The sequence below is a fragment of the Mustela nivalis genome (genome assembly GCF_964662115.1).
Source record: "Mustela nivalis genome assembly, chromosome: 9".
NCBI classification, from domain to species: Eukaryota; Metazoa; Chordata; class Mammalia; order Carnivora; family Mustelidae; genus Mustela; species Mustela nivalis.
In genome coordinates, this window is record NC_139028.1 from 104,199,849 (window position 1) to 104,221,555 (window position 21,707).

Consider the following 21,707-nt stretch of genomic DNA (forward strand, 5'->3'; position numbering starts at 1 on the left):
TTTCTACAAGGTTGTTTTGGGTCTTAAATAGGTACACTGAATAAGAGACTCATAATCATTATCTTGTCTTTGCAATGATTAAATCCCATTTGCCACTGAATAGCATTTTTGAAGTAACAGTGATAAGCTCAGAAATTTTTATCTAATTATAAAAATATGAAAAGAGAAAAAATGCCAGCAGGGTGATGGGTATTAAGGAAGGCATGTGTTGTGATGAGCACTGGGTGCTTTATGCAGCTAATGAATTGTTGAACACTACATCAAAAACTAATGATGAACTGAACAAAATAAAAATTGTTTAAAATGTCATATAATTGAAGTGGTGGGGATGCATGAAAAGTATCACAAATAGTTGGACTGGAAAGGATTCTGAGATTACCATGTTCAATCACTTTATTTTCCAGTGAGCAGACTGAGACAGGCTTGTAATTACATTTAGAAGATGACTCAAACACATGCCTTCTTACCCTGGGCTTAGACTTCTCCCCTCAATGTGCAGTTTTTTTGCAAACTGGGCATTGAGGTTCTTTTTTTTCTTAAGATTTTACTTATTTATTTATGAGAGGAAGAGCGCATGAGGGCTGGGGACAGGTAGGGGGAGAGGGAGAAGAAGACTCCCCACTGAGCACAGGGCCTTAGGTGGGTTTCAAGGTATGTCTCCAGGTGGGGCTCTATCCCAGAACCCTGAGATCATTATCTGAGCCAAAGTCAGATGCTTAACCGACTGAGCCACCCAGGCACCTCTGAAGTTCTAGTTTTGAGTGCTGTCAGTACCTAAGAAGCATTATAAATAAAACAATGCCGCATTGTCCCCTGCCTCTGTTTTCAGGATCTATTTTTCCTCCCTCACTACCTTGCTTACACTAAGAATTAAAAAAAAAATACCAGAAACTGATGTACCAATTTGTGAAAATTGCAGGTCAGTTCATCTTTGTTCAAATATATTTGCTGGAAATCTAGATAGTGTATGTGTGTTCAAAATTGTGGGGTAGGCAAAAATTAAAGGGAAAGAACTTCCAACTCCTTAAAAAGCTGATAGAGAATCAGACCAAGTCATTGTGAAAGGGAATGATGTACTAAATAATTTTGTAGTTGTTGGATACTCTTCAGTCTAGTTGTTATGTCAAAGTCTAGTCTGAACATCTAGTATTAGGATAGCATAGTATTAAGTGAATTGTCCCAGAGAAGATGCTACTTTTGGTGCTAGATAAATCACATTCTAAAGGTACTTACTGCAAATACTACTGCCTCAAAGGACTGGCTCTATGCTAATTTGTGTAGTTTATTGCCATTACCAAAAGTAAATTTCTGGAGAGCAGGAATCATGTCCTTGGTTGTGACTGCTGATTTCTGTGCCAAAAACTGACATAGTTTCAATAGTATGTATTATACATAAAATAATATAAATAAAATATAATATAAATAAATTCAATTAATATAAATATATAATGTAAATCTATTACTACATTTGGGCTTTTGATTATTCTTTTCTGTAGATGCTCCTTTAAGACTTAGAGAAAGAACTTACTTGCCAGCCAAAAATATCATCTGAAGAAAAATAGGGTTGTCAAGGGAAGGTGTAATGGGCTTTTTGGAGGAAGAACTCAATAGATACCATTAAATATTTATTGTGTGTGAACTGCTATAGAAAATGACATAATGATGAAGATGTTCTCTTAACAATGGACATATTTATGATTTATGATTTCAATACAGGTCCTGTTCTCCTGAGCTCTCGTTCCTGAAACAGTCCTTATAGAAAGAGCACATGGGAAATAATAATAATGTGACAGAATTTGTCCTTCTTGGCCTCACCCAGGATCCTGAGGGACAAAAAACATTATTTGTCATGATTTTCCTCATCTACATTGTGACAATGGTGGACAAACTACTCATTTTGTTGACTGTTTTCGGCAGCCCCTCTCTGGACTACCCCATGTGCTTCTTCCTCGCCTGTCACTTGTGGATGCTGTTTATTCCACTGTCATCTCACCCAAACTGATTATAGACTTACTCTGGGACAGAAAAACCATTTCCTTCCCAGCTTGCATGGGCCAGCTCTTCCTAGAACACCTCTTTGGGGGTTCGGAGGTCTTCCTTCTGGTGGTCATGGCCTATGATCGCTATGTGGCCATCTGTAGGCCACTGCATTACTTGACTGTTATGAATCGACAGGTTTGCATCCTGCTGTTAGTGGCAGCCTGGATTGGAGGTCTTGTGCATTCTATGGTTTAGCTTCTTTTTGTGTATAGCCTCCCATTTTGTGGCCCCAGTGTCATCAATCACTTCATCTGTGACATGTACCCATTATCAGAACTTGCATGCACTGACACTTATGTGATAGGCCTCACTGTGGTTGTCAATGGTGGAACAATCTGTATGGTCATCTTTATCTTTCTACTCATCTTCTATTGAGTCATTCTCAATTCTCTTAAAAGCCACAGTTTGGAAGGGAGGCACAAAGCCTTGTCTACTTGCAGTTCCCACACCACAGTGGTTGTGCTCTTTTTTGTTCCCTGCATTTTCATGTATGTTAGACCTATTTCCAACTTTCCCATTGATAAATCTGTAACTCTAGTTTATACAGTGATCACTCCCATGTTAAATCCTTTAATATACGCTTTAAGATATTCAGAGATGAAAAATGCTAGTAAAAAATTCTGGTGTAAAATTTAACCAAAGAAAGAATAAGAATGTGTCACTTACAGTGAACCCACGTTAATTATAAAGCAAGAAATAGGTAATAAATTCTAACAATACATTTAAGCAATTCGATGGGTTCTCTAGAGATATATTTTTTAAAATTTTACACAAAGACATCAGAAAGTAGAATAAACTGTCTTCTGAGGTAAGAATCAATCTAATCAGTAAGTTCTGGAGGATGAATAAAAGGCACAGGTATAAAAAAGGCACAGGTATTTGTCCTATTATAATTAAAAATAAAGTTAATTTCACTCTGTATTCATATTTTTCTTGACATACCGAAATGAGAATTCAGAAACAGGAGTTTTTAAATTTAAAATGTGAAAAACTCCCCATGTCCTCCATGCTATGGGGAGTTAGAGAGGAGAAGGGAGTTGGGGGAAATTGGAAGGGGAGGTGAACCATGAGAGACTATGGACTCTGAAAAAATAATCTGAGGGTTTTGAAGGGGCGGGGGGTGGGAGGTTGTGGTACCAGGTGATGGGTATTGGAGAGGGCACAGATTGCATGGAGCACTGGGTGTGGTGCAAAAATAATGAATACTGTTATGCTGAAAATAAATAAAAAATAAATAAATAAAATTAAATGCGAAAAACAAGCTGCCTTTGAAAATTTGCTATCACCCAAATTAATGAGAAAGCAATTTGGCTAATACTTAGAACAAATTACTAGGGCCAAAAGAATGGCTTCTAAATTATAATGTTCATTATTCCATCAGCATGTTCTATTAGCATGTCAACTTTCTGTAGCTGTGTTATACATCCTTTCTTTAAGATTATATCTGTTCCTCGGGTTAATGCTTATGCTTTGCACTTCAATACCATTTATATGGAAGATGATATTGTGTTTGTTTCAGACACTATCAGTGAGTAATTTTGTTAAGTGGGATGTTGGATGTTTTCACAGGTTGGGATGAAACTGTATGGAACGGCTAATGATGAAAACATTCTAATTCTTGACTTGATCACAGAAAACCATACTAATCCAAGTTATAAACATATTTTCATGTTTTTCCTCATTAGCTTTTTTGTACTTTTTTACTATTCTTCAAAGAGTAGATAGAACTGCTTATTTTGTCTGCATGATACTAAAGATCTGGGTAAAGAAATTATTTTGCATAAGTTTGTTTCCCCAAAGTTGTATTGAACTGACATACTTTGCATTTACAGACTTAGTAATGATTTGCTTTAATATAAACAAGATTTTGTTTTTCACTGTTATGTAAAAATACCAATAACAGGTTTTTCCATCTGCAGTCTACCCTGGAACATTGCAACCTAGGAATAAAATGGAATTTCTTTCATTGTAATATGGAACATTATCTATGCTTTGTAAGAGTTTTCTAACTAAAAAAAAAAGACTTTAGAACTTTTCTTATTTTAAATTTTCATTAAATATTTTTTCATATATGCAGAATAATATATTTAATTCACTTTTAAGTTTTATAATCTCTGAGAAGAGTTAGCAAAAGAAGAAGAAACAAAACCCAAAACCAGGAGAAGGAAGGAAATAATAAAAATTACAGCAGAAATATGGTATGATTCAATCTTCTTAAATTTGGAATATTTATTATGCTTCTCTTTATGTGTTTTAACCAGGGAGTTTTTCTGTAGGTACTTGAAGGAAATGTGTATTCTAATTTTTCTTGGGAGGAATTATATGTATAATTATAATTATATAACATATATTATATTAAGTATAATGTGTGTATATATATATATCTATATATACAGATATATAGATATATCTTTTAGAACCATGTATTCTCAAGTATGCTTCAAGCAAAATGTTCTTGTTGAAAAAAAATAAAGGTAACTGGGTAATCACTTAAAATAAAGCTTGTCAGAGGGAAGGTGGTTGGGGGGAATGGCTGAAGTAGGTGAAAGAGTTTAAGAATACACTTGTCATCATGAGCACTGATTAATGAGGTATAGAATTGTTGAATCACTATATAATACATCTGGAACTAATATAACAGTGTGCGTTAACTTTACTGGAGTTAAAATTAAAAAGTTAATAAAAACAAAAACTATTATAAACATGCACACACACACACACAGAAATAAAATAAAATAAAATAAAATAAAATAAAATAAAACAGATCAGTAAAAGCAGGAGCTCATTCTTTTAAAAGTTCAACAAAATTGATTAGCCATTAGCCAGACTCATAAAGAGAAAGAGAGACAGAGACAGAGAGGTGGGGGAGAAGGATTCATATAAACACAATCAGAAATGAAAGAGGATAATAACCAGCACCACAGAAATACAGAAGATTATATGAGAATATTATGAAAAATCAAGTCAATACATTGAACAACTTAGAAAAAGTGGATAAATTCCTGGGAACAAATAACCTCTCAAAGTTGAATCAAAAAGAAATAGAAAATTTGAACAGACACACTATCAGCAATGAAATTGAATCTGTAATTAAAAAAAAAAAATGCACAAAAAGGTCCAGAACCAGATGACTTCACAGGTAAATTCTACCAAACATTTACTTTTTTTTCTACCAAACATCTAAAGAAGAGTTAATGTCTATTCTTCTCAAACTATTTAAAAAAATAGAACATGAAGGAAAATTTCTCAGTTCATTCTCTGAGGCTAGTGTTACCCTCATACCAAAACCAGATGGAGATACCATAAGAAAGGGAACTATAGGCCAATATGACTAATGAACATAGATGGCAAAAATCCTTAACAAAATATTAGTAAACTGAATCCAACAATACATTTAAAAAATCATTCACAAGCATCAAGAGGTATTTACTCCTGGATTACAAAATTGGTTTGATATTTACATATCAATTAATGTAGATACATCACATCCCCAGGGGGAAAGATAAAAAACCACATAATCATTTCCATAGATGCATAAAAACCTTGTACAAAGTACAGTATCCATTCATGATAAAAATTCTCAACAAGGTAGGTTTAGAGGGAACATACCTCAACAAAATAGAGGCCTTATATGGAAAACCTATAGTTACCATAATACTCAAACTGAGAGCGTTTCCCTTAAGATCAGGAACAAAATAAGGATGTCCACTCTCACCACTTTTATGTAAAATAAAATACTAGTCATGGCAATTGGTCAAAAAAAGAAATAAAAGTCATCTAATTTGGAAAGGAAGAAGTAAAACCTTCAGAATTTGTAGATGACATGATACTATATACAGAAAACCCTCAAGGCTCCACCAAAAAGCTACTAGAGCTGATAAACTAATCCAATAAGGTCATTGCAGAGCTGATAAACTAATCCAATAAAATCACTGCAGAAATATGTTGTATTTTTATTAAAAAGATTATCCACCATGACCAGGTGGGATTCAGCCCTGGGTTGAAAGGATGGTTCAACATTCGCAAATCAATCAATGTGATAGAACAAATTAATAAGAGAAGAGAGAAGAAACACATGGTCCTCTCAATTGATGCAGAAAAAGCATTTGACAAAATCCAGCATCTGTTCCTGATTAAAATGCTTCAAAGTATCGGGATAGAGGGAACATTCTTGAACTTCATAAAATCTATCTATGAAATACCCCCAGCAAATATCATCCTCAGTGGGAAAAAGCTCACAGCTTTCCCACTGAGATAAAGAACATAACAAGGATGCCCACTCTCACCACTTGTTCAACATAGTACTAGAAGTCCTAGCAACAGCAATCAGACAACAAAGAGAAATAAAAGGTATCCAAATTGGCAATGAAGAAATCAAACTCTCTCTCTTCGCAGATGACATGATTCTTTATACAGAAAACCCAAAAGACTCCACCCCAAACTACTAGAACTCATACAGCAATTCAGCAACGTGGGAGGATACAAAGTCAATGTACAGAAATCAGTGGCTTTCTTATACACTAATAATGAAAATACATAAAGGGAAATTAGGGAATTGATTCCATTTCCTATAGCATCAAGAACCATAAGATACCTGGGAATAAACCTAACCAAAGAGGTAAAGGATCTGTAGTCAAGGAACAACAGAACACTCATGAAAGAAATTGAAGAAGACACAAAAAGATGGAAGACCATTCCATGCTCTTGGATTGGAAGAATAAACATTGTTAAAATGTCTATACTGCCTAGAGCAATCTATACTTTTAATGCCATTCCGATCAAAATTCCACCAGTATTCTTCAAAGAGCTGGAGCAAATAATTCTAAAATTTGTATGGAATCAGAAGAGACACCAAATCGCTAAGGAAATGTTGAAAAACAAAAATAAAACTGGAGGCATCACGCTACCTGATTTCAAGTTTTATTACAAAGCTGTGATCACCAAGACAGCATGGTACTGGCACAAAAACAGACACATAGACCAGTGGAACAGAGTAGAGAGCCAAGATATGGACCCTCAACTCTATGGGCAAATAATATTCAACAAAACAGGAAAAAATAGTGGAAAAAGGACAGTCTCTTCAATAAATGGTGCTGGGAAAACTGGACAGCTATATGTAGAAGAATGAAACTCGACCATTCTTTTACACCATATACAAAGATAAACACAAAATGGATAAAAGACCTCAATGTGAGACAGGAACCCATCAGAATCCTAGAGAAGAACATAGGCAGTAACCTCTTCGATATCAGCCACAGCAACTTCTTTCAAGATATGTCTCCAAAAAGAAACAAAGGAAACAAAAGCGAAAATGAATTTTTGGGACTTCACCAAGATCAAAAGCTTCTGCACAGCAAAGGAAATAGTCAAGAAAACAAAGAGGCAACCCACGGAATGGGAGAAGATATTTGCAAATGACAGTACAGACAAAATTTGGTATCCAGGATCTATAAAGAACTTCTCAAACTCAACACACACAAAACTGATAATCACATCAAAAAAATGGGCAGAAGATATGAACAGACACTTCTCCAATGAAGACATACAAATGGCTATCAGACACATGAAAAAATGCTCATCATCACTAGCCATCAGGGAGATTCAAATTAAAACCACATTGAGATACCACCTAACACCAGTTAGAATGGCCAAAATTAGCAAGATAAGAAACAACATGTGTTGGAGAGGATGTGGAGAAAGGGGAGCCCTCTTACACTGATGAAGGGAATGCAAGTTGGTGCAGCCACTTTGGAGAACAGTGTGGAGATTCCTCAAAAAATTACAAATAGAGCTTCCCTCTGACCCTGCAAATGCACTACTGGGCATTTACCCCAAAGATACAGATGTTGTGAAAAGAAGGGCTATCTGTACCCCATTGTTTATAGCAACAATGGCCATGGTTGCCAAACTGTGGAAAGAACCAAGGTGCCCTTCAATGGATGAATGGATAAGGAAGATGTGGTCCATGTACACTATGGAGTATTATGCCTCTATCAGAAAGGATGAATACCCAACATTTGTAGCAACATGGACGGGATTGGAAGAGATTATGCTGAGTGAAATAAGTCAAGCAGAGAGAGAATTAATTATATGGCTTCACTTACTTGTGGATCATAAGAAATAACATGGAGGACAGGGGGAGATGGAGAGGAGAAGGGAGTTGAGGGAAATTGGAAGGGGAGGTGAACCATGAGGGTCTATGGACACTGAAAAACAACCTGAGGGTTTTAAAGGGATGGGGGGTGGGTGGGAGGTTGGGGGAACGAGGTGGTGGGTATTGGAGAGGACACGGATTGCCTAGAGCACTGGGTGTGTTGCAAAAACAATGAATACTGTTATGCTGAAAAGAAATTTTAAAAAAGGAAATATATGTTGTATTTTATATCCTAATAATTAAGCAGTAGACAGAGAAATTAAGAAAACATTTCTATTTACAATTACACAAAAAATATTAAGGCACCTAGGAAAAAACTTAACGAAGAAGGTGAAAGACCTGTACTCTGAAAACTATAAAACTTTGATGGAGACATTCAAAATAACACAAAGAAATGGAAAGACATTCTATGTTCATGGATTGGAAAAACAGATATTGTTAAAATATCTATACTACCCAAATCAATTTACAGAATTAATACAATGCCTATCAAAATATCAACATTTTTCACAGTGTTAGAATGAAGAATCCTAAAATTTGTGTGGAACTACAGAACACCTCATAGAGCCAAATCAATGTTGAAAAAGAAAAACGAAACTATCACAATCCTTGACTTCAAGATATACTACAATGTTGTGGCAATGAAAACAGTATGATATTGACCCCAAAATAGACACATACTTCAATAGAAAGCAATAGAGAGCCTGGAAATGAACCCACAATTATATGGTCAACTAATTCTTGACAAAGGAGGAAGGAATATGCAATGGAAAAAAGACAGAATCTTCAAAAAGGGAAACTAGACAGCTACATTCAAAAGAATGAAACTAGACCACTTTATTACACTGTATGCAAAAATAAACTCAAAAGGTATTAAAGGCCTAAATGAGAGCATGACACCATGAAAACCCTAGAGGAGAGCAAAGGCAATGATTTCTCTGACATTGTCTACAGCAACATTTTTCAAGATATGTCTCCTGAGGCAAGGGAAGGAAAAGCAAAAATAAACTACTGGGACTACATCAAAATAATAATAAAAAAAAAAATCTTCTGCACAGTGAAGGAAATAATCAACAAAACTAAATGGCAACCCCTACTGAATAGGAGAATATATTTTTAAGTGACATATCCAATAAAGACTTAGTGTTCAAAACATATAAAGAACTGATATAACACCCCCAAAACAAATAATCCAAATAACAATGGGCAAGAGATATGAACAAACATTTATTCAAAGAAGAAATAGAGAAGTCTAACACACACAAAAAGATACTCAACTTCACTCATCATCAGGGAAATGCAAATTAAAACCACAATGACATATCACCTCACACCTGTCAGAACAGCTAAAACCAGCAGTACAAGAAACAACAAATGTTGGATGTAGAGAAAAAGGACCTCTGTGCACATTTTTTGGGAATAAAAATTGGTGCAGCTGCTGTGAAAAACAGTATAGAGTTACTCAAAAAGTTCAAAGTAGGGCTCCTGGGTGGCTCAGTGGGTTCAAGCCTCTGCCTTTGACTCTGGTCATGATCCCAGGGGCTTGGGATCAAGCCCTGCATGCATTGGGGTTTCTGTTCAGCAGAAGCCTGCTTCCTCCTGTCTCTGCCTGCTTCTCTGCCTACTTCTGATCTCTGTCTGTCAAATAAATAAATAAAATCTTAAAAAAAAATTAAAAGTAGAACTACTCTTTGATCCAGAAATCACTCTACTGGGTATTTAGCCCACCCCACCCCCATTACAAAAACACTAATTCAAAGGGATACATGAACCCTTATGTTTATTGAAGCATTATTTGCAATAGATAAATTATGGAAGCAACAACTGGGTAAAAAAGTTGTGTGGACACACGCACATACACACACAGGAATATCATTCAGCCTTAGAAAATAATGAGCTCTTGCCATTTGCAGTGACATGGATGGAACTAGAGGGTATAATGCCAAGTGAAAAAAGTCAGCCAGAGAAAGACAAATACCATATGATTTCACTGATATGTGGAATTTAAGATGGAAACAGGAAGAAAGGAAAAAAAAAGAGAGAGAGAGACAAACAAAACCTCTTCACTGTAGAGACCAAACTGGTGGTAACAAGAAAGGAAGGGGTGGGAGGATGAGTGAAGTCGGTGAAGGGGATTAAGATTACACTTTCTGTGATGAGCTGAGGAATGTATAGAATAGCCAAATCACTCTACTGTACACTTGAAACCAATAGAATGCTGGAATTTAAACCAATTTTACTGGAATTTAAAAAAAGATGTTAGCATTTTTATGTTGGAATTACACGGATGCTAATGACAACTGAATCCTCCTGTTCTGAATATAACATCATGCTGCACTCATTTAGGTCTTCAGTACTCTTAAAACTTAGAAAAATTTTATAGAATTTTAAAATCTCTTTTAATGAGTATTTTTCTGTACATTTTTATTGCTCTTTCCCACATACTTAATGAAAATAGATTTTTAAACATATTTATAATTTTTATTCAATAAGCCAAATTATAACTCACTGTAAGTCAACGATTTATGTTCATTTTGTTATCAGTGCTGTATTTGACCATTGGCATTTCTTTTATGAAGTGCCTCTTCATGTACTTTAATTGACATGTTCACAGTGTTTTAATGACCTAAAAGAGTTTTTTTTTTTATAATGCAAAACTTGAATGTTTTTTCTAGATAGTGTTTTTGCAGTGTGAAGTGTTGTACTTTTTCTTTCAAAGTTGCCAATCACATTCATCAGAGTTGCTGCATTTTTACTTTCAGCTTATATAAAAATCCATAAGTATTTTTTGTTTGTTTATATTTAAAGCTTTGAGTATAAATAAGCATGTTTGTGTGTGAGAGTTTTTAGAGAAAAAGAGAGTGTGTGTGTGTGCATGTATGCTCATGTGTTAAGAATTTAAATCTACTTTTTAAAAAAATATATTTTTATTTATTTATTTCGCAGAGAGATCACAAATAGAGAGGCAGACAGAGAGAGAGGGAGAAGCAAGCTCCCCGCTGAGCAGAAAGCCCCCGTGGGTTTCTATCCCAGTACCCTGAGATCATGACCTGAACTGAAGGCAGAGGCTTAACCCACTGAGCCACCCAAGTGCCTCTAAGTGTACTTTTCTAATGGATTTTTATTGCTTTAAATCCAATAATGTCAAGACATTAAAAAAATCAACCTACTTCTCTAATTTGATATTGTATGTTTATTATATATCCAAATACCTGTGTATCTATTTCCTTTGATTGGCTGATTTTTCCTAAGCCAATAGCCCATTATTTTAGGTCATGAGAGTTTATTCTGATGTCTGATAAGAAGCCCCCCACCCAATACTCTTATTAAAAACAACATTCTCCATTTCAAATCATTATTACCCACATGAGTATTAGACAAGGTCAGAGGTCTTAGAAACGTATGAAGGTTTTGTCTGACAATATATTTAATGTCTAATTAATTTGGAAAAGAACAGATTTCTTGATCACATTGAATCATCTATCTGGGAACATGAAAATCTCTGTTTTTATTTACATCTTCAGTAAATCTTCAATGTCTCACCTTTTTTAGTTGATTTCCATGTATTTTGTAATTTGGGTTACATTACTGAAAGGTACCTTTTGTACATTGTATTTTCTAAATATGGCTACTATTTAAGAAATCTATTAAAATATTTTTCAGTTAAATCTTAAATTCAGTCACTTTATTGACCTTTCTCATTTAAACTTAAAGACTGCAGTTAATTCCTCTGATTTTGCTAACTAGATGATGCTAATATTTTGATGATTTTTCTAATATTTTCTTTCTAATATTTTGTATTATATTTTCCTTTATTATATTATTGTAATACTTAATGTAGGAAAACATGGGATAATAAATGAATAAAGGACACCTTGACTTATTCTTAGCTTCAGTGGGAATGCCTGTGGTATTTTCTGGTTAACAATATCTTCATTAAAGAGAGGTGGTGATTCGCTGCCCCCTTCATTTCTCTCTCACTCTCTCTCCCTCTCTCTCTCTGTTTTTAGGAACCAAAATTTGAAGAAGAGGACATTCAAAAAGAACAACACATGCTAGGGAAGTTGGAGACTTCAGCATGCCTGCCCAGGAGGAAGGAACAGGCTTAGAAAAGACGTAAAAGAACCTTGAGTTTACACCTTTGGCTGATCCTTAACACAGAGATAGCCTACAACAATAAAGAAAAAATAAAACAAAACAAACAAACAAGAAAACAATATAATAACAAAACAAAAAAATACCCTGTCAACAAACCCAAAAGAAAACCCAAATCTGCAAATGTGGGGAAGAGAAGAGTCTAATTTACAGAGTTACCAAATTATTAGATTCAAGTGTCTAGTTTTCAGCCTAATACCTGGAAACATACAAAAAACCAGGAAAGTGTAGCCCATTCAAAGGAAAAAAAATAAACCAGCAAAAATTGCCCCAAAAAACTCTGATGCCTGGACAAGCACTTGAACACACTAACATAATTTTCTGCTTAAAGAGGTAAAGGAAAAAGTGGCAAAGGCCATGAAAAGGAAGATAAAGGAAAGGTCAAGGTCATGAATAAAATGGAATGGAATGGCTCAGTGGGGTAAGCCGCTACCTTCGACTCAGGTCATGATCTCAGGGTCCTGGGATCGATTCCCGCATCGGGCTCTCTGCTCAGCGGGGAGCCTGCTTCCTCTCTCTCTCTCTCTCTGCCTGCCTCTCTGCCTGCTTGTGATCTCTCTGTCAAATAAATAAATAAAATCTTTCAAAAAAAAAAAAAAAAGGAAATATCAATAAAGAGACCGAAAGCTTCCATATCAAAAAACCTCAATAAGGAAATACTATGGGGGCACCTGGATGTCTCAGTTGGTTAGGCATCTGCCTTCCACTCACGTCATAATCCCAGAACCCTGGGATACAGCTCTGAATAAGGCTCCCTCCTCAGCGGGGAGCCTGCTTCTCCCTCTCCCTCTATTGCTCCTCCTGTTTTTGGTCTCTTGCTCTCTCTTTGTCAAAACAACAACAATAACAACAACAACAACAACAAATAAAACAAAGCAAAACAAAAAGCCACACACACAAAAAAACCCCAAACCAACTAAACAAAACAAAAACAAACAAAACCAAAACCAAAAACAAAACCAATCCTGAAGAGGGGAACTCAGAGGGGGAGACAAACCATGAAAGACTATGGACTCTACAAAACAGTCTGAGGCTTTCAGAGGGGAAGGGGGTGGGGGCTGGGTGAACTCGTGGTGGGTATAAAGGAGGGCACATACTGTATGGAGCACTGGATGTTATATGTAAACAATGAATCTTGGAACATTACATCAAAAACTAATAATGTATTGTATGGTGACCAATATAACATAATTAAAATGTAAAGAAACAGTATGTTTTCTAGAGCATTTGTAGAGAGATTCAGATTTAAGGACCTGACATTATTTTATAAAAAAACAACTGAAGAGCAAGTGTCAAATATTTCTGTATTTTTAGTCTTTATTTTTTTTCTTATATTAATTTACAGTAGTGACTCGCAAATCACACATCCTAATCACCAGTTTTGTATTTCTTTGTAAGAAAAATTCTCTTATTTTGGGCAAAACTTCTGAGCTGGAATTTTGCATGTGGGTGTTACTGCCTCTGAGTTCAATGGAAACTTTCAGTGTATTGATTACCAATAATCTTGAGCCATTCTTATTAAGTATGTCTTTTATACAAAAGACTCAAGTTTTTACTTCACTCCAGTGGCCTCTTCTGCTTGAGAATTTCATATATGTGCTGAATAATTGAAAATAAAGAATTCCTGTTTATGCAACCTTATATCTTTGCATTAATAAGTGGTGTGCTCCTTGCTGTTAGATTGCTGTTTTTTTTTCTTTTTCTTTTTTTTTTGTTTTTCCACTTCATTCTCCTGAAGTGACTGGCCAGGAGAAGCCTCTGAAAATATGGATTATGTGGAAAGTTTCAGTTCTCAAGAGCATGAATTCCCGGTGCATTTAATTTTGAACAAACAGCCTTGGGAACAAACTGTTTTAACAATTCAGCCAAGTAATGTGTTGTTCATTGTTGATTTAGTGCCCAATCATGTCTTTCCTTACCTGGGAGAAGGTTTTTCCTTGGAGATTGATGTTGCTGTCAAGAAGGGAAAAGAAACAATTACTTTAGTGGTCATAGACCCTATTAAAACAGTCATAGGAATGCTTCAGAAATATCCCAAACAATCCAAAATATCCATTTCTTTGATTACCCAGATGTCTGCATTATGGACAAAAAAATACTATTAAAGGCTTATTCAATTAACGTGGTCAGTTACACATAACAATGAAGTTTTGAATTTGATTTTTGGTACATAATGTCAATGATGACTTTCAAATTCAATGATTCATCAGTCATCTCAACTGCATATTCTTGAAGTCAACTCTGGATAATTCCATAATCCAAGCTTAAATGTTTTTGAAAGTTGAAGATGGTCATGGTTTGTGCAGGCAGAGAGAGAGAAATCCTTACGTGACAAAGCATTTCTGGCTGCAGTGACAAAGTTTGTTCTGATATTTTTTTCTGCAGCACACCAGGGTTGATGTGGTGGCAATCCTGATTTACCTTCTTCTAAAGAAGCCGCTATTTCCTAGGACCAAAGATAGCATTGTAGAAGCGTGGATTTGGAACAAGCGACCAAAGAAAAAAGAGAAAACCCAGGTGACATGCTCAGAAAAACTCTTCACTGCCGTGAGAACAGGGCAAAATAGACTTACTTGTAGTAAATTATGTGTCTTTCTTAAGCAACAGGTTTACCATTTGATCTAAAATATTTTCAGCCAGATGCTCCAAGAAAAAGATAGTAAGTATATGCATTTTCTCTGTTTTATAAAATATTATTGGAATAGTACAGTGTTATTTTCAATTGTATTAAAGAGAAAGATGTCACATCAAAACAGTACAAGTTGAAATATATATGGTCTTCAAATAACTTTTTAAGATTGCTTTTAAGTCTTAATATATTGGATAATAGTAAGGATTATTAGAGTCCTTTATAAATTGTTACCATCTGTCTAGTATCTTTAAATGTTCTGGCCCATGTAGACATATTATTTCATTGGCATTTTTTTATTGAGGTAAAATACACACAATAAATTGTGTATTCCTCACCACCATCCATCCCCAGGACTTTTATCATCATCCCAAACTGAAACTATGTACCCATTAAACAATAACACCCCATTTACTCCTTCCCCTGGCTCTTGGTATTCATGCTGTACTGTGAATATGACTATTTATTTATGACTATGTTGATCTTATTGCACCTAGCATAGTGTCTTCAAGCTTTATCCATGTTATAGCATGTATCAGACTTTCTTTCCTTTTCAAGGCTGAATAATATTCCACCATCTATACATACCACACTGCATGCATTCATTAGCTTTTGGACATTTGGATTGTTTCTACCTTTTGGCTATTGTGAATAATGCTGCTATGAACATTGGTGTACAAATGACAGTTTGAATCTCTGCTTTCTATTCTTGTGTGTATATGTAAGATTATAGTTTGATATTTAAGTTAGCAACCTTTATTACAAAGGGAAATTTAAAACTTACAATGTGGAAAGTTGGGGTCAGAGAAATTTAGTTACTTGTTAGACTCATTGACCTATAATATGTACACCTTATTAGAAAGTGAATTTTAGTGTCTGTGAAAATGGAATTCGTGAATTTTACTAAATATGAAATCTACAGAAAATGCCAGTATCAGTTTTTGCCTATGGGTTAATTATATGGATATTTCCTTATTTTTAGGGTCTTAAAATATTCTGAGTAAAATGGACACATTGTATTATGTACTCAGTTGACCTCTTATTTATAAAATGAAGACCCCCTTTGGCTGAATTTAGATTTAATGATTCAGTGCAAAGAGGTGAATGAGTTGTGGAGAAAGACGACATTTGCATACAGTGATGTGAATTGTAAAGAAAGAACATCTTCTGTAATTGTATAATGACCCAGTCTATCCATCCATCTATACATCAGGCAATGTTCCTTTGTGTTATGAAATAAGATATTGGACTTTGGGGAAACTCTTGTAATGTGGCACTAAAGTTACATGGGGAAACAAATAAGGGTAAATAATATCTTGAATGAATTTAGTGACAATACCTCTCAGATAGTTTCTGGAGAGCTTTATTTGCATTATCATATTTAATCTTTAAAACCATCCTATGTGTTAGATGCCATTATGTTTCCTTATGCAGATGATGTGGGTAACTTACCCAAGGTCACACTGTTGGTAAGTATGGATTCTGCAGCTTAGATTCCAAGCCAGATAAAACAAACTCACAAAGACTATATTTGGGCTAGGCAATCTACACTCTCTGATTGTTGTTATCTGTGCTTGTCCCCAGAATCTGTTCAACCCCATTCAGGTGTTAGAGGCGGCATTTTTCCTTCACTATAAAGTAACTCATTTGGAAAATGTGATAGGTTTTTAAGATGTATCTTTTTAAAATTTAAAGAATTTTTAAAATATTTTATTTGTTTATTTGAGAGAGAGTGCATAAGCCCACAAGCACCTGTGGATGAACACAAGAGGGCAAGCATGAGGGTAGGGATAGGGGTGGGTGAGGGGCATAGGGAGAGGGATTGAGGGAGAGGGAGAAGCAGGCTACTCACTGAGCAGAGAGTCCCTCCTGGGATGATCAGCTGAGCTGAAGGCAGATGCTTAACTGATCCACTCAGGCACCCCATACAATATATCTTCATTTTTTATCTGATGATCTGATTAGGTGTTTATTAGGACCTCAAAACTTTTGCTGCTTCATTTTTATGGTCACTGCTCAACCATAAAAAAAAAGCACTTGTTTATGGGGGGAACAGATTTTACTATACAGACTATTAAGTAGAAACATATATGTACTGTGATAATTGTTTCAAAAAGTTCTGGACTAAAATTTACAGTTTCAGAGTCTACAATTTCCATTACCCTGCTGATCTGAAAGTCTTTCCCCGTGTTTTACACCTTGCATATCACACACCTGGGTTGTTTTTCTGTCTCATGTTGTTGAATTTGGTGTAGTATAGCTCTTAATTTATCTTATTTTAATTCTTATTGTGGGATAGTTATAGATTAAAGTTTTTGGAGCATTCCTTAGTGATTTATTTGTTCTCATAGAATGCATTAAGCAATTTGAAATATCTCACGAATGTTGGAAGCAGATATATTTATTTTTAATAAAATACTATAAAAGTATAGAATTTTGTGTCATTCTGAATCAAATCCCTAGTTTTTAATAGTCTAGCATAATAATTATGTTCATAAGCACATTTTAATAGTCAACTTTTTATTGGCTAAAATGCATTTTATATTATATCATATTATATGGCACACATATAGATTCTGGTGATACCATTGTTAAAAAGATGTGTTTACTCTTCTGGCAGATCTAACAGAGGACTGGGGAAAACACAGCTATAAACAATTGGGTGCTACAGGGCAAGGTGTTGGACCCTCATACTGGAAATTATCTCATGAATGCTCAGATGACCCCTATGCATTGTGAGTATTTGTCATTATAAAGGCAGAAATAGCTTCATAACTGTGAGTGGAGATATTTAATTATGTATGTATGTGAATAACCTGCTGGAAGTCCCAAAGATGGAAGTCCTTTAAGCAGCTGGTCTCTTCTGATATATCTTAAGGTTCAGAATTTGGTTTTCTGGAAATGTAAAAAGTCTGAGCAGTGAGTCCTGGTACTGATGCTAGGTCACCCTCTGGTCTAACTCCGGATTGAAAGCTCAGGAAATCTGAAATTCTTCTACTTCCAATTCAGTTTCCTCAAACCAAACTCAATCCATTCAGAGCCTATTTCATTCAGTTTATGGTCTTTGCTAGTTCTTATCTGCCTTTTCTGTTTTCTTTTATTATCTCTTTGCTACATTTTTATTCTCCCTCTGGCTTGTCTAGAAGTAAAAAGAATAGAATAAGCTTTCCTTCACAAATGATGGTTTACAAATATAGATATTATAATGGAGCACATCTAAAATAATTTTGCCAAAACAAATTTGCACATATTGCATGTACAATTGGTCCTGGGTTGTATCTGGTAGGCCTCATGGATAATTTATTTTTCTCAAGTGAGAAGGAATGTCTTGTATTCCACATAGACTCAGAAAATCAAGAGCTAACAATATGAACGGAATATCTGGTGTAATCTATTTATCACTTTAATAATCAAATAACCTTTAACACATGCTAATTCACCCTGATTAGTATAAACATGGTCCAGCAGTTAAGTTCTAACATGTCATTTAAGATAAGGTTTTCCATGACTAGAGTTCAGAAACTCATATCTCTGGAAGGCTATAACCTTTCCAATAAGAATATGAGTTGGGACATGATTTTCCCAGGATGACTGAACAAAATTAATGTTTTGAGATATTGAGTGTGGGATTCATGCTACTATACCATGATTCTGCCTAAAATCTTTATGTTGGCATTCTGAATTGAGTTACAGTTAGCAATAACCAATTCTAAACCATTTTGGAAAGTAGGGAAAATGTCTAGGTAGTACCCATTTACTTAAATTTGTACTATCCATTTTTCTCCTCTGTTGTAATAAATGCCTATTCCATTTGTGTGTGTATGTGTGTGTGTCTGTATTTTCAAACAAAGTGTACTTTCACAAGAGGGAAGAATTTATTTTTATTTTTATTTTTTTAAGATTCTATTTATTTTTTAGAAAGAAAGAGAGAGAGAAAAGAAGGGGGAGAGCACAAGTAGCAGGAGTCAGAGAGGGAAAAGATTCACTGCTAAGCTAGGAGCTGGCTGTGGGGCTCAATCCTAGGACTCTGGGATCATGACCTGGGCTGATGGCAGATCCTTAACTAGCTGAACCACCCAAGTGTCCAAGGGAAGAATTTAATGTATTGATCTCTTCTCAGATGGTTTCTTACATGTTTAAAATTTAGCTGGGTTAAATAAAGTTTAATAAATATTTAAGGGGCACTCATAGTATGTCTGGGTCTTTCTCCGTAGGAGGTGACATACTTTTTGATATTTGGAGTTCATAGTGAAGTCACTCAGAAAGGCAGTTATCTAAATGTCAGGTAATCACTTTATGCTCCATGCACTAGATATTATTATGTAAACAAGGCTATTAAGGATGATCTTGTTTTCATAGTCAATGTCAGAAACCCAGAAAGCATTGAAGAAAAAAAGAAATGACATACAAAATAAAAAATGAAGTATTCGTAGGCAGGATTCTGGAGAAAGCCGCTTCTTTGTTTTTCGGTAGGTCATGTCACAGATAAGCCCACTGCCATGTACCTCCCAGGTAGAGAACTCATCTCCCTGTAGTTGATGCAGGATATTTGTGGAAATGAAAGCAGAAACTGTGGGTGGTGATTCTAAACTTTCATTCTCTGGAAAGTCACCCTGTGTGAGGCCCTGTGGGGCAAATGTGGTTGAGTGTGGCAACGGTTTTTGACACAAAGCACGCGATCCTCTCAAATTCATTATGGCCGTTTCATTTACAGCCTCTGATGCCTGAGTTCGATGCCTTCCAAAGAATATATGGGAAATAGAAACAATGTGACAGAGTTTGTCCTTCTAGGGCTCACACAGGATCCTGAGGGGCAGAAAGTGCTCTTTGTCCCATTCTTACTCATCTACGTTGTGACAATAGTGGGCAACCTGCTTATCATAGTAACCATTATGGCCAGCCGGTCACTGCATTCTCCCATGTACTTTTTTCTTGCTTATTTATCATTTATAGATGCCATCTATTCTACTGTCATTGCTCCCAAGATGATTGTAGATTTGCTCTATGAGAAGAAAACTATTTCCTTCCACGCTTGTATGACTCAAGTCTTTCTAGATCACTTATTGGCTGGTGCTGAAGTCATTCTTCTGGTGGTGATGGCCTATGACCGATATGTAGCCATCTGTAAACCACTTCATTATCTAATTATCATGAATCAGAGGACATGTGTTCTTATGCTGCTGGTGGCCTGGACTGGAGGCTTTCTGCACTCAATGGTTCAGTTTCTTTTTATTTATCAGCTCCCTTTCTGTGGCCCCAATGTCATTGACAACTTCATATGTGATATGTATCCCTTACTGAAACTTGCTTGTACCAATACCTACCTCATTGGAGTTTCTATGATAGCTAATGGAGGAGCCATTTGCACTGGCATCTTCTTCATTCTCCTAGTTTCCTATGGGGTCATATTACACTCCCTTAAGACTCATGGTTTGGATGGGAAACACAAAGCCTTCCACACCTGTGCATCCCATATAACTGTGGTCATTTTATTCTTTATTCCCTGTATCTTCCTGTATGCAAGGCCTAATTCTACCTTTCCCATTGATAAATTCATGACTGTGATTTTGACCTTCATAACTCCCATGCTGAACCCCTTAATCTATACCCTGAGAAATGCAGAAATAAAAAATGCCATGCGGAAACTTTGGAGTAAAAATGTTACCTCAGTTGACAGAGGGCTGTACTGCTCATGCAGAACAGGATATTCATTCTTTCACAGAATCGAGGACTGCTTCCATTATCAGTGATTACATCTTAAAAATGATATCCTTTGGGTTAGTTAGACTCTTTATTCTGAAATAGCTATATAAATTAATCTTTATTTAAATGGAGTATGTTACAACCCTTAGAGAGCAAGAGAATTGTATAAGTTTAATCTCTGATCTATATAATCATATTGTGCTAAGCTTCTTCAGTGAGCAACAAATTTTGGTTTTACTTCAAGTTTTTGTTGGTAGAGTATGGCACCTCCATGGTACATAAAAATATGACCTAATAGAAATTATTCTTAGTCCAAGAGAGTGAGATTTTAAAATTAAAAATTCACATTGTTAAAAAGAAACTTTAATATAACAGTAGAAATAAATTTAACAGGGGTCAAATTAAATAATTAGAAATTTCACAGCACATGTTCATGCCTGAGGATAGATCTATGAGAAGTGAACTTTATAACTTTATACTGGGATGGTAGCATATGGCTGAGTTTCTATATCCTAATGAAGTTTTGGGCAGAGAAATTAAATTGTTCAATGAATTCTGTACATCTAGATCAAATGACTCTTCTGGTAGATGAATGCACATTTAGTCTCTCAGATAGTAGACTGTCAGAGTCTACCTACATTTAATTAAATTCTCTGGGTATACTTTTTTAAAATTTTAATAAATTTAAGAATTTTGGGAATATGTTTTGTTTTATATATGAATGCCTTTCTCCTCTGTAAACTTTATGTTCTAGACTTACATAAAAAGTCAAAAGTGACTTCTCTCTTTATAATTTCTCTATAGAAATTTTGGAGGTTGATTATTGTATTACAAAGGTCATTTTTGAAGGCCCTGACATTACACATTACCTTGCTGAGAGGTCAACTCACAACACAGATTGGGTATGAAATTGGTATTTTTTGCCCTCATCTTTCTTTCAATTTGTAATTGGATCCAGTGAGTGTATTTAGCAATATTAATGCTTCCATTTTTAAAAAAATGTATTGAGTAAATGCCAGCCATCAA

The 21,707-nt window shown here is 35.3% G+C and overlaps 1 protein-coding gene and 1 pseudogene across 2 annotated transcripts; both read left to right on the plus strand.

Moving 5' to 3' along the window:
- The first annotated feature begins 1,768 nt into the window (after positions 1-1,768).
- On the plus strand, positions 1,769-2,676 carry LOC309840351 (olfactory receptor 4A16-like; annotated as a pseudogene). Its single transcript has one exon. The product of its transcript is annotated as an olfactory receptor 4A16-like (transcript).
- Positions 2,677-19,729: 17,053 nt separating this feature from the next.
- On the plus strand, positions 19,730-20,728 carry LOC309840352 (olfactory receptor 4A15-like; the record flags this gene model as incomplete). Its single annotated transcript, XM_082682410.1, has 1 exon — positions 19,730-20,728. One exon carries the CDS (start codon positions 19,730-19,732, stop codon positions 20,726-20,728), a length of 999 nt encoding a protein of 332 aa, XP_082538536.1.
- Positions 20,729-21,707: the final 979 nt, after the last annotated feature.